This window comes from Pecten maximus, chromosome 8 (assembly GCF_902652985.1).
Source record: "Pecten maximus chromosome 8, xPecMax1.1, whole genome shotgun sequence".
Taxonomy (NCBI): Eukaryota; Metazoa; Mollusca; class Bivalvia; order Pectinida; family Pectinidae; genus Pecten; species Pecten maximus.
Genome location: NC_047022.1, coordinates 4207243 through 4222088, shown reverse-complemented (window position 1 = coordinate 4222088; position 14846 = coordinate 4207243). Strand labels below are relative to the sequence as shown.

At 37.3% G+C, this 14846-nt stretch overlaps 1 protein-coding gene across 3 annotated transcripts in view; it reads left to right on the top strand.

Annotated features, from left to right (window-relative positions):
• LOC117332646 (homeobox protein cut-like 1) overlaps positions 1-14846 on the top strand; it is a 107503-nt gene that overhangs the window by 33076 nt on the left and 59581 nt on the right. For all 3 annotated transcript variants that reach the window (XM_033891631.1, XM_033891632.1, XM_033891634.1), the window contains exons 2-4: positions 92-202; positions 10695-10821; positions 13079-13216. In XM_033891631.1, coding sequence (XP_033747522.1) covers positions 92-202; positions 10695-10821; positions 13079-13216 — 376 coding nt within the window. The remainder of the gene's footprint in view (positions 1-91; positions 203-10694; positions 10822-13078; positions 13217-14846) is intronic.

The window sequence follows — 14846 nt, the reverse complement described above, 5'->3', positions numbered from 1 at the left end:
ATGTATTGAATCATTAAATGAAATATATAAGGATGTCAAGTGAAAGCCTGATTTTGACTAAGCTTTTTTTTCTGATTTTTTTCCCCTACAGAAACAACTTGACACAACAGCAACTGAATTGGCCAACAGACAAGATGAAAGTGACGCTTCACGGAAAAGGCTCGTAGAACAAAGTCGAGACTTCAAGAAAAACACACCCGAAGTATGTAATCATGTTTTCAATTTAATTTTTTTTTTTTTTTTCGTATTCGACTAATTACACCTGGTCTGGTGACTACTAATATAATAAGCTGTATTATCATAGCTTTTCCAACGTTTAATTTGGTTTGGAAGGTCAACTGGGTTCATGATTCAGGTTACCCACAGATATATAGATAATAAAAAATTTAAGTACGATCCCTATAGACAAAGCAATACATAAAAACAATGAATAAAAAGAAAAACTCAACAATAAGTCTATAGAACTTTTATACCATTGAAGTGCTGAAGATTTGCTGTTAAGTTTTTCTATATATATAAACTACTGTCCTTATGCATGTCCACCTTCCTTTGACCGTTACTGACCATACTTAAGGTCAAATCTGGTCACTTTCAAACTATTTTTCCATGAAGAAGCAATAATTCTTTATCAGATGCTATAGTGGTTAAAGAAAAAATCCATCTTTATTTATTTTCAACTGAACCAAATGTGTTACGATAACATAATTGATATTTTAATTGGGGACAGACATAAATTATCATCTTAACAATAATTTTTAGAATTATATGTAAAATAGCATGTAAAAAGTATTAACTATCCAAAAAAACAAATAGATGATATGGAAAAAAAAAAAAATTTATACATCACAAAAACAAAACAATTGATGATTGCTGATTATATATATTTGAAATTAAAAATTAATTTTTTCTTTGACATGCCTATTTTTGTATGTTATACATTTTAAATTATTCATGATTTTGTTAATTTTGATGCTGAATTTCAGAGTGAAATCTAAAATACTGTTTTTATCTATATTTATGAAAAACATTCTGAAAATTTACAATCAGTGTATTAGTTTTCTTTAAAATCAGTTTAAAGTCAGTAAACAGCAATCTGGACAATTTCTGATGATGACTAATCCTAGAGTTCTTATTCAGTTGTAAATCCAGGCAATCAACCATTTCCTTTGGCTCGAAGTCTCGGATGGGCTTATCTTTGGACAAATGTTGATCAAATGGTCCTAAACAGCATTATATATGGCTGTACTTATCCTTAATCATAGGCATCGGCTTATCGCTGGATTAAACAAGTTTGCTGAAATTTATATGTCTTGATAAATTGATCGGTATATTAATTTTGAATATTCAAGGGAGATAACTCTAACACATAATTGAATGTTTTGTTTGTTTGATGAGTTTATCGCCCCGTGAACAGCCAGGGTCATTTTGAGATGGGGTCTCCTTGTAGTAGTTGGTGACTACCTCACTGAACAACATACGGAAGGCCTGCCGCATGCCATCCATAGCGATTAGGGTAAAGTGTCTTACCAAGGGACACAACCGCGACAGCACAGACCAGAGGGTGTTAAGCCAGATGGTGGCCTTGATTACGCCCGCGGCTGTATCCTAACACAGCTAGAAAATATTGGCATATAAAGGAAATAATGATAATTAATTAGAATCTGTAAAACCATGTCAAGATATGACTAAAACATAAAATTTAATCTTAACATAGACCCCTAAGAAATAGAAGGAGTCTTGGACCAGGTGTTTCAGAAGGTTAAGCTTAACATGCTTTGTCCTCGTACCACTTTGGATGCTTTGCTGGGCCATCTTTTGTCACTTTTACAAAACAATTCTTGAAATAAAGAAATAACAATTGTCTATCAGACAGTAAAAGGTCACAACCGGAGCAATATCAAAGAGATCAAGGTCACCATCAGAATAGAAGTTATGTTTATTTCTGTTGTGCTTTGAAATAAGATTTTGTCACAGAATTTCATTGATGAGAGCTGCATGGATAGACTGACTTGACAATGGTGTTGAACTTTCTCCTGCATAAGCACAAAAAAAGGTCAAGGTCATTGATGTGTTGTTAAACACCTTCACTACAGATAAAAAAAGGTCAAAGTCATTGACAAAAGAAATGTTGTGGAACAGTTTCACAATGAAAACAAAAGGTCAAGGTTATGGACAAAAAATACAGCAATGTTGTAGAACGCTTTCACAACGAATTCGAAGACATAGATCAAGTTAAATAACAAAGAATACCACAATATTGGGGAACACTGGAAATACCAAAGTCAAGGTCAGTGAAAAAGAAAAGTGCAATGTTGTGTAACACCTTCACAATGAATGCAAAAGGTCAAGGTCATTGACAACGTATTCCGCAATGTTGCAATTGTGAAACATTCATGAGAGAGCAAACTGTCAAGGTCATTGACAATGACATTCACTGACAACTAAAGAGGTCAAACCGTTGTGGACCATTCTAACAAGAAATTGATTGGGTATTTATCAGAATTTCCTGATATACCAGTTAAATGATCGTGAGTAGTCTTCCTCATTTTGATTGAAATCAAATTTCTGTCTTCTTGTTAAATTTGAGCTGTAAGTTGTTTTCACCTAATTCAGACAACCATTGATGTGCATATTGATGTGTGGAGTGATAATTTGTGGACGGCCATTTTGTTTGTGCCCGGGCTTACAGTCTGGGACCCTCTAGACACATCCACTTGTAGATGCTGTGTTGCTAGGTTTGGTCTGGAGTCATTTTGAAGTTCACTTACTGAGCTCCCCCTGACTGAAGACATAATTTACTATATAATTTGCAATAATCGCCTGATCTTCATAACACAAACCAGATGCACAAATCTATCAATACATACAGAAAGCTAAATCTCCGGGCCATGGGAACCGAATAGCAATCACTAATTGTCAATTAACTGGCAGTATGGGAGCGGTAATGTTGCGTTTTTCGTTCTTTCTGTATCAGTTGGCCGTTTGCTTCCCCATGTCTCCCGAGTTCAATACTATCACAGGGCTACTTTCAGGGGAATTAACGAATTAGAGGGACACGGCGATATTAGCCGACTCGATTCTTTGATCTGCTTTCAAAAATGTGCATTTAGTTAAAACTAGAATGATACTATGGGTTATAACGGCCCTATAACGCTATCTCAAAGACCTAGCGAATTAAAAAAAAAACGAATTTGTGATCCTTCAAGAAACACTTTGGCAAAAACTTACTCAGGCCCCATATTGATTAAAGGCAAAATTGAAAAAGGCAGCAAAAACACCAAGTGTATATCATTGGTTTAACGACTTATAGGAACAATTCGCATGTGTTTTCTATTAGGCCCAGCCTGGGACAGCTATATTGTGCTATTCTCTGCTCTGACACGGTTCATTACGACTCTGATTTCAGCGGCAGCTTTTATGTTTAGGGACGGAGTTTGTTGAAGATAATTTTCTCCCACTGTGATATGACTGATCAGCGGTGACTTGTAGTGATAGAACTTCTGTTCCGCGCAGGAAATTGACCCAGCGGGGATGATGTATTAATCATTGAGCTACGAACATAAGCTGGTCGGGGAGCTTATGTAAATAGTTGTAATTTGTGAAAACTTATACATGTCTGAGATCGGTATTGGGCTGCATATTTGCTCTTGGGTTTGTGCTTGGACGACCGTTATGGGGCTATGAGTGACAGGGCTGACACTACGGAAGGAAGATTTACTCTTTACAGTATGTCCAGAGAGGGGGGAGGAGGCCATAATATTCACATCAAAGGGGAGGTAACTCAGAAATTCGGGGGAGACCACTTGATTTAAACATTATATGTGGGGGTATACGTCTTTGTTCAGATTTGAATGGAAGACTTCTGTTTGGAGGAAAAGGGAGACTACTGTTGGGTTAGATTAAAATTAGAAGAAACTACTTTTGAAGGGAAGAAAAACTATTCTTAGGGCAAATTGGGAGGGGAGACAACTCTTGGGTTGGATTGGAATTAGAAGTGAGACTATAAAGAGTAACCGTTTTTATAGGAAAGGGAGATTACTCTTAGGTTAGATTGGAAGGGGAGACTACTGTTGGATAAGATTGGAAGGGAGACAACTCTTAGGTTAAATCGGGAGGGGAGACAACACTTGGATTAGATTGGAATTAGAAGTGAGACTACCATTTAATGGGCAAGGGAGATTACTCTTAGGTTAGATTGGAAGGGGAGACTACTGTTGGATAAGATTGGAAGGGAGACAACTCTTAGGTTAAATTGGGAGGGGAAACTACTTTTGGAAGGGGAAGGGAGTCTAGTCTTGGGTTAAATTGGAAAGGAGACTTTGGTTTGATTGGAAGGGAGCCTGCTGTTTTGATGGGAAAGGGGGACTACTCTTGGGTAAGATTGGAACGGGAGACTCTTTATAGAAAGGAAAGGAGATGATACTGTTTAAATGGTAAAGAGAGATAACTAATGGGTTAAATTAAAAAAAGAAGAAGACTCATAGTAGCAGAAGATTTATATCTTTACAATTAAAAATTAGAATTAAAAATTAGAAAGTAATGTATAGGACACAGCATGGTTGAAGGGCGTGGCTTTATAGGCCACTGTGACTTGGTCTGTTAATATTTCAAGTATAATATTTTAAATTTTCATTCTAAAAGTGGTTGATGTATGCAGAGTTTCATCAGAGGACCTCTGATTCTAAATGATTGATCCTTTGACCTCCATTTTAAAACCCAGACATGCACTTCAGGCAAAATTGATGAAGTGGCGATTTGGAAATGAGAGGGTCAAAGGTTAACGAAATTGTCTTGTCCCAATTGTCTCAAGATTCATCTCACCATTTTGTACAAACAAAGCAGAAAAAAGCTGACAATTTAATTAATTATAGTAATAGTTTATATCCTGACTACTAAAGCTGTCATTGTAAGGTTTAGAACGAGCCGTAAAATGTCACGGGGATAAACGGAAATATTTAATATAACGCATTCCACTTATATAACTGGCAATCACATATTATACACCGTAATTTATAGCAGACAACTTCTCAGAGTCACTAGATACTGTCAAAATGATTTAGTTCTCAAATTAATATACAAAACCATGCAAGTCTTTGTTAAAAAAAACATATTCACTTTATTCTTTCGATGGAGGCTATTAATTTTGTGAACAGGTACGTAATAGAAAGAAACTTTCTTTTTTTAAAGATATTTTTTTAACAGAAGAAATAACGATATTGTTCAGATTAATGTTTTTACAGAATATGCTGTCTTATTCTGAATTTTGATTCAAAGAAATCAAGTTTACGTTTAAGTACTTGAAGCATATATAACAATTGTGGTATTATCAATACATTATGATATTATCAGTACATTGTGATATTATCTGTACATTGTGATATTATCAGTACATTGTGATATTATCAGTACATTGTGATATTATCTGTACATTGTGATATTATCAGTACATTGTGATATTATCAGTACATTGTGATATTATCTGTACATTGTGATATTATCAGTATATTGTGATATTATCAGTACATTGTGATATTATCTGTACATTGTGATATTATCAGTATATTGTGATATTATCTGTACATTGTGATATTATCTGTACATTGTGATATTATCAATACATTGTGATTTTATCATTGTGATATTATCAGTACATTGTGATAATATCAGTGCATTGTGATATTATCTGTACATTGTGATATTATCAGTACATTGTGATATTATCTGTACATTGTGATATTATCAGTATGTGATATTATCAGTACATTGTGATATTATCAGTACAATGTGATATTATCAGTACATTGTGATATTATCAGTACATTGTGATATTATCAGTACAATGTGATATTATCAGTACATTGTGACATTTTCTGTACATTGTGATATTATCAGTATGTGATATTATCAGTACATTGTGATATTATCAGTACAATGTGATATTATCAGTATGTGATATCATCATTGTGATATTATCAGTATGTGATATCATCATTGTGATATTATCAGTACACTGTGATATTATCAGTACATTGTGATATTATCAGTACATTGTGATATTATCAGTATGTGATATTATCAGTGCTTTGTGATATTATCAGTACTTTGTGATAATATCAGTATGTGATATCATCATTGTGATATCATCATTGTGATATTATCAGTACATTGTGATATTATCAGTATGTGATATCATCATTGTGATATTATCAGTACATTGTGATATTATCAGTACATTGTGATATTATCAGTATATTTAAGTCACCACTGGTAGATTTTAAATTATTAGTCACTTATAGAGCCGGGAGTGGTATCCTTTAAAGTCCAGAGTACAAGGACATTATTATCAAGTCCAAGTGGTAGTGATACTGTAATTGATTGTTGATCTCATCAGTTTAGTGACATTATCCTTTATTGTCAATCACCCAGACTTCCTGTAGATATAAATAAGATTTTATTTACCCTGTTTTATCCAAAAAAGCTGGTGTATATATTCTGTAAAACCTTTCCGGATGAAATACAGGATCAATGAGGTCACAGAGCAGAGGAGTCTTATATCTAGTTACAATCACAAATGAATGTTCTGATCAGACTGATATTTTAAAATCTTCCTGCATTTTTCTGACATTTTTGTACCAATCATTGATTGGAATATTTAAATCTATACATTACAGTGACAATAAGAATGGTTTTACCAGGTGTTGTAAGTTTCATTAAGGGTACATGCTGCCTGTGATGGGAGTAATTTCCTTTAAGAATAATTAGAGTTATCTCCCTTAGATATAGAATTATGTTTAATGTCATATTATGTCCAATTTAGCAAGAGTTATTGCAATAATGTAATAATTAAAAATGCATTCATTGTTCTTCAGAGATTTATTTCAGTAAATCATTTGAACTTTAACCAAAATATGTTTTGAGGATAATACTTAGAAAGAAGGCTCCTTAGAATGTAAAAAACAATTGAAATTAATGATCAGATGATCAGCCAGTTTAAAATTCTTGTTTTTTTTTCATATTTATTCCCACTAATTTCATAAAGCTGTGATTTAAATTTGAAAATTATGGATACTCTTTTAGTCTTAACATATTATCATCATGAGAATTTCCTCCTGAAATTTTTCTCTGGGTGTATTTGTGGTAACTTGTAAATTATTGCCGATAATATTTAAATGAGCATTTTTATGTAACCATTACTCCTGCTCCGAGTTCTGTTTCTAACTGGTTATTGCTAATAATATAGTAATTTCCTGTTGATATAAACATGAAGATTATGCACACTAGAGGGCGCTATGTATTTGTGGTGCTGCTGAAGCCGTTTGGTTTGACAGTAATGGTGTGCCTCGGGCTATTGTATTTCATGACTGGTAAGCATTCTCATGGATCGGTGCAACATGGAAGCCAATTAAACCGTGGAGATCCTAAGACAAAATTCAAACTGTGGAGTAATGGTATTTAGATGTAGGGGATAATTTCTGCTTTCATTACTGCTACTGACGATGATGTCGATGAGTGGGGGAGGGGGGCACAAGGGGGGAGAAACGACAGCTAAACTGATTTTCTCAGCACATTAATACCATACTGTGTTTGATACTCAATATGAGAAAAAAAGCATGGGTGGTCCAGCCAGTCTCCAAGTTACATGTGAAAAACATGTCCATCCTGTAACCTGTCTGAGACATGTTTAAATCAGTGTCTGTCCAGTCCCAAACCTAGAAATCATATCTACCCCGTCCCAAACCTAGAAATCATATCTACCCCGTCCAAAACCTAGACATCATATCTACCCTGCTCCAAACTTAGACATCATATCTACCCTGCTCCAAACTTAGACATCATATCTGCCATGTCCCAAACCTAGAAATCATATCTACCCCGTCCCAAACCTAGACATCATATCTGCCATGTCCCAAACCTAGACATCATATCTACCCCGTCCCAAACCTAGAAATCATATCTACCCCGTCCCAAACCTAGAAATCATATCTACCCTGCTCCAAACCTAGAAATCATATCTACCCTGCTCCAAACCTAGAAATCATATCTACCCTGTCCCAAACCTAGAAATCATATCTACCCCGTCCTAAACCTAGACATTATATCTACCCTGTCCCAAACCTAGATATCATATCTACCCTGTCCCAAACCTAGACATCATATCTACCCTGTGTCAAACCTAGACATCATATCTACCCTGTGTCAAACCTAGATATTATATCTACCCCATCCCAAACCTTGACATCATATCTGCCACGTCCCAAACCTAAACATCATACCTACCCCGTCCCAAACCTAGACATATCTACCCAGTCCATAACCTAGACATCATATCTGCCACGTCCCAAACCTAGACGTCATATCTGCCCTGTCCCAAACCTAGACATATCTACCCAGTCCCAAACCTAGACATCATATCTGCCATGTCCCAAACCTAGACATTATTTCTACCCTGTCCCAAACCTAGACATATCTACCCAGTCCCAAACCTAGACATCATATCTGCCACGTCCCAAACCTAGACATCATATCTGCCACATCCCAAACCTAGACATCATATCTGCCACATCCCAAACCTAGACATCATACTTACCCCGTCCCAAACCTAGACATATCTACCACGTCCCAAACCTAGACATCATACTTACCCCGTCCCAAACCTAGACATATCTACCCAGTCCCAAACCTAGACATCATATCTACCCCGTCCCAAACCTAGACATATCTACCCTGTCCCAAACCTAGACATCATATCTGCCACGTCCCAAACCTAGACATCATATCTGCCACGTCCCAAACCTAGACATCATATCTGCCACATCCCAAACCTAGACATCATCCTTACCCCGTCCCAAACCTAGACATATCTACCCCGTCCCAAACCTAGACATATCTACCCAGTCCCAAACCTAGACATCATATCTACCCTATCCCAAACCTAGACATCATACTTACCCCGTCCCAAACCTAGACATATCTACCCTGTCCTAAACCTAGACATATCTACCCAGTCCCAAACCTAGACATCATATCTACCCTGTCCCAAACCTAGACATTATGATAACCCTGTCCCAAACAGAAACAAGTTCTTTGAGTTCTTTAGTGTAATACTCAAACCAATATACCAATGAACCCCCTCCCCCATCCCCACCATACCAGTTAGCCACATCACCAACAGTAGATGTCTACACACCAGTCCCCAGGATACTATGGGATACTATCGATATTGACCTACCACACACACAATAGTGGGGGACCGCCTGTGTTCGACATCTCTCCATGCCTAAAATAGTGATCACATCTATTAATGTCCCTCAGAATAAAACCAGCATTTATCACGGCCATGGAGAAGGCACAGGTGCCCAGCTCGACTGATCCATCGGAGCTAGAACAGGCTAGGAGGCACTGTTGTCTCCTCTCATTATTGATTTGTTTGATCGGTGGCTAGATTGCCGTGAAAGAGGCGGAATGTAGCTGGCCTCGTAAATAAGCTCAGCCTTATCAGGGGGGGATCTTATATCACCACGAAAAAAAAGTATCTTTCTGAGCTCATTTCGTCAGCGTTAATTAACTAAAGTTTATAGAGTTGCCCAACTTGTGTTTTTTGGGGAACACGTGACCCGAGATAAACCGAGGTTTATCAGAATGACTTAGGTTTGTACGATTGGAAATCACGGCCTTATTACTGATCTGATTTATCAACCCCCCCTCCTGGGCAGTCAGTAACTGTATCCCCTCACCCCAGCTGCCCCAACCAAACATATGTAAATTGGCCTGGAAAATGACATGATAGATTGGGTAAATTTTTTGAATTTTTTTTTAAGAATATACAACTAGATAAAGGATTGTTATGTGGAATTGCTGAGTCTGTCAAAGTGTTCTGTATTGTCTTTAAGTTTTTGGAGTTTGAAGAGTTGCCCATAAGTGTTCCAGTGAGGAATTCCTGTGATATTTGATGTCTTTCTTATTCTCTGAATTAAACATTATTTTGAGAAAGTCTTATCCTAGAATTAAAAATTGTTTTGAGAAGTGAAATTTATAAAAAAAAAAAAAAAAAAAAAAAAAAAAAATTAAGGGGAGAAGAGATTTTACACCTTGATATGACCATCAGTTTTGAAATTATGTGATTGATTATTTAGAATTAATCATTCTTATGACTGGTTTTGGACAAAATATTTCCTGTGATTGGATAACAACAGAAAAAGGTAGAGAAATATTACAATTTACAAAAAATATGTTATCATAATCTAAAAATATATTTTAAGTACAAAAAAATATTATAATACACAGAAAAATATATTATAGTAATAGAAAAAAATATATATTTTGATACAAAAATATATCATTATACATAGAAAAGTCATTGCCATGCTTAGAAAATGTATTTTGAATAGAATAATATAATAAAAGAAAAATGTTTTATAAATCTATAGAAAAATGTATTATAAATCTAAAAAAATATCTTATAATAAATAGGCGTTGAGCATCATATAATACTGGGATGATGTACATGTGGTTACACTAACTCTATGCTGACTGTCAATATGAGATTTGGATTGTCGTATCAAATGATACAATGGTATAGTTAACAGTGTTCTTATGTGGGTATATTAAGAAAAGGTCTATCCTCCCCTTTTCTGTCTTTTTCACTCATATCTCCAGGTTTTAATTAATAATAAATTTTTTTTTTGTTTCCGTAGGAATTACGTAAATTGGTGGCACCATTATTGAAAAGTTTCCAAGCCGAAGTTGACTCGCTGTCCAAACGAAGCAAGGCAGCCGAAGGAGCATTTTTGTCTGTGTATAAAAAGATAATTGACCTTCCAGGTAAGTTGTTGCTATAGAAATGAGTTCAAAGGTCGTACATGTTTGTCATCCAATGACATTTATATATTTCTGTAGTTAATTTCACTTAATGTCACATTCTGGTTAATACAGTATGTACGTTCTGTATAATTTAATTTCGGTGATGTATGGTAGTTTCACTTCGATAGCATGTCTGAATGTGGTACAAGGCATCCTGCACTAAGGATGAATATTATCCAAAGAAAACATTCATTTATTATCATATTACACTTAATATCATATTTCCATGACATTAAGGGGAATGTTACAATAAAGTATTAAACAGTGATAATCACGTTGTAAATTTCAGTTCTTTTTTCAAACCTTAAAAAAAAATTCACAATAATTTTTGCCAATAGTGTATTCTAATCAATTAATCCAGCGATCAGAAATCTGGTTGTGCTGTTAAAATAAAAAATCATGGATTGGAATATGAAAGGGTTACTAAATATCATCAATGAGTGTATTTCGTCAAACACAAATTTTACACTTCTGTCTGCAAAACAGTTGATATAGGGAAATCTTTTTAAAATAAATGGAAGATTTTTGAATTTCAAAATATTTTAATGGCCATTAAAAAGTGTTTAGTAATTGATATTCTTTTATAAAGAATAAATGTAACAAGATTGTAAAACATTTAAATGGCCATTAAATCAATTGGGTGTCACTATTGTTGTAGTCAAGTCTATTTGAATTAATTAACTGAAGGGAAAAAAAGTGTTAAACATTTTAATGGCCATTAAAATCTTTGGGCATAATATGCGTTAAACTGTTTAAATAAAAAAAATAAACATTAAGACTTATTTGTGTTTTGTGTTTAAAGTTAATTGTTGATAGAGAGGTTTGGCTATAAGACTTATTGGTGTTTTGTCATTAAAGTTAATTGTGGATGGAGATGTTTGGCTATAAGTCTTATTGGTGTTTTGTCATTAAAGTTAATTGTTGATAGAGAGGTTCGGCTATAAGACTTATTGGTGTTTTGTCATTAAAGTTAATTGTGGATGGAGATGTTCGGCTATGATACCGAGATCTACCTGTCGGTATTCAGTAGAATCCTTTGTGTTACCTATACACACACCTGTAGCTTCCGAGTCGACCACACCTGATCGTAAACAGGTGCCTGTAATTTATGAAGGTATAAGCACATATTACCGTATCTCGACGCAGGTTACGGTGTTTATGACGATGATAGCCACCCAAAGACGGGCTAGAATTTCCACACACACTCTCAATGCAGATTGAATTTTAATTTCCTGCAGAGTAATAGTAATTTAAGTGTTTTACATACAAAACGAAGGCCGATATGTGTTATTTTCTTTCATTGTTTGTATAGTGTGGATCTGATGCTGTTTAGAAAACTGTCATAAGATCATTTAGACAAACATGTTGTAGATCGGTGTTCATCATATACTATAAAATTAACACAAGCATACCAGCCCCAATATACTGCCAGTCCATTACCTAGGGGGGCCATAATCAAGTGTGGGGTTGGATGTCGTACACGGATTGAAAGAATTACACAAATGAAATGTAATATTTCCCTACAAGTTTCTGGGGAGGGGGAATTTAGTAGGGGAACACAGACTGGGAACTTTTATTGATAAATATTGTTCGTTGGAGAAATGATTTTTTGGTCTTAACAGCTTATTTGTAGTTTCAAGTTTTTTGTTTTAAATGGAGACAAGTGATTTTAGAATGACGCGATAACGCAAAAGATACCTGGGTAACTTCTGACTACTTGAAGTTGAAGCAGTGTTATGATGCGGCTCCGATAACTAATGTCGGAGACTGGATCTTAATGCTTTATGTTTGCCGTTTCTGAAAGAGTTTTTTGTTCCACTTGACGCTGTGGCAGATCACATCTTATCGTTTTACCACACAGGACTTCCCATTAGCCTTCTATATACTCGGCAACTGAGAAATCACCGTGTAAACCCAGAAAATATATATTAAATGCTTTTTATTGAACCCTATGATGATAGCAAATCATAAGAGTATGTTAGCTATATAAACGAACATTACTACAAAGATCTAAAAAAACTTATCAATTAGCCGCGGGCCTCCAGCGTCAAGAGGGGGGCTGAACCCTCCGGTCCCCGACAGACAGGGGCTGTAGGGCATATTTATGGCTAGTACATGTATTTGAAGGAAAATCAATTACTGATTTTTTTTTTTTTCTCGGTCTGCCTGTGGTGATGTATTAATCACACGAGTCTAATCGCTGTGCCTCTTTTGACAGATCCTGTGTCTGTACTTGAATATGCCTCACAACTTCAGAAGAAAGCACACCGAGTCAGTGATTTGGAGATTGAAAACAAACAGCTTCGGGAGACACTAGAGGAATACAATCATGAATTCGCTGAAGTGAAAAACCAAGGTAACGACTTTGAGTCTTAAGTGATGTGCAGCAGTTTGTGTATATGTGTGTGTGTGTGTGTGTGTGTTTTTCTTTGTTTACTTCACAAGCTACACATCTCCCTCCATCAGCAGTCTGCCCTTTTTCCCTCCTCCTCTCCATCAATCATATTTATCCCTTACACACTCTTTGATTCCCCTAACACCACCACTGCTCCCTTTCCCATCACTGTTCATGTTATTTCCCACCCTCTCTCCCCACCCTCACTCCCCACCCTCCTCAACCTTCACTCCCCACCCTCTCTTCCCACCCTCCTCAACCTTCACTCCCCACCCTCCCTCCCCACCTTCTCTCCCCACCCTCCTCAACCTTCACTCCCCACCCTCCCCAACCATCTCCCCACCCTCACTTCCCACCCTCCTCAACCTTCACTCCCCACCCTCCCCAACCATCTCCCCACCCTCTCTCCCCACCCTCCCCCTCCCTGTCTTCCTCCACCCTCTCCCTACCCTCTCCCCACCTTCCCCAACCATCTCCCCACCCTCTCTCCCCACCCTCGCCCTCCCTCTCTTCCTCCACCATCTCCCCACCCTCTCCCCAACCTCCCCAACCATCTCCTCACCCTCTCTCTCCACCCTCTCTCCCCACCCTCTCTCCCCCTCTTTCCCCAACCTTTCTCCCCAACCTCTTCCCCCACCCTTTCTCCCAACTCCCTCTCCCTCCACCATTCTCGCCACCCTCCCCCACCCTCCCCCCTCCAGCCTTACTCCCTCACCCCATCCTCTTCTAACCTTACTCCCTCCCCCCACCCCTCAGCCTTACTTCTCCCCCCTCCCCTTCCCCACCCCTTTCGGCCTTACTCCCACCCCCTTAGCATTACTTCTGCCCCCTCCCCTTATCCCCACCCATTCCGACCTTAATCCCACCCCCTTAGCCTTACTGCTGCCCCCTCCCCTAATCCCCACCCCCTCCAGCCTTACTTCTGCCCCCTCCCCTTACTGCTGCCCCCTCCCCTAATCCCCACCCCCTCCAGCCTTACTTCTGCCCCCTCCCCTTACTGCTGCCCCCTCCCCTAATCCCCTATCCATGTTCTACTCACTGTTAACATTACACTGTACGTCACCTGTTGTCCATTCCGGTATGTGATGAGACATGAGTTATGTAATCCTACAGGTGTGTGTGTACAGGGCGCGCCACCTCACTATTCCAGCAGCTGACCCCGCCCCCCACGTGGGATACCTAACGCTGATCAGTCTACTGAGGTGTAAATGACACCCCTGATCAGTCCCCGAGTCAGGTGTCCGGGGCACGACCCATCGGAACATCACTATCTCTTAGACATATTTCAGGATGTTTAAAAAAAACAGTGAAAATTCATGGACAAAAAAAGTAGACTTTTAATGTAATGAAATACAAATACAAACTGATGTTGAATTGTTGAAACAGAAAATTCCACTTACTTGTGGAGAATCGCAGTGATTAAATATTAATCAATTCAAGAACTGATAAAGAAAACTGAAAATAAATACATCAACGAGTCTCTCTGCTGAAAAGGCGGAAGATGAATTGCAGATTTATTAAGAGATTTAATCTGTCATTGACAGAACAACAGATCTCGCGTTCAAAGTTCTTGTCAGCTTCATAAAGACTG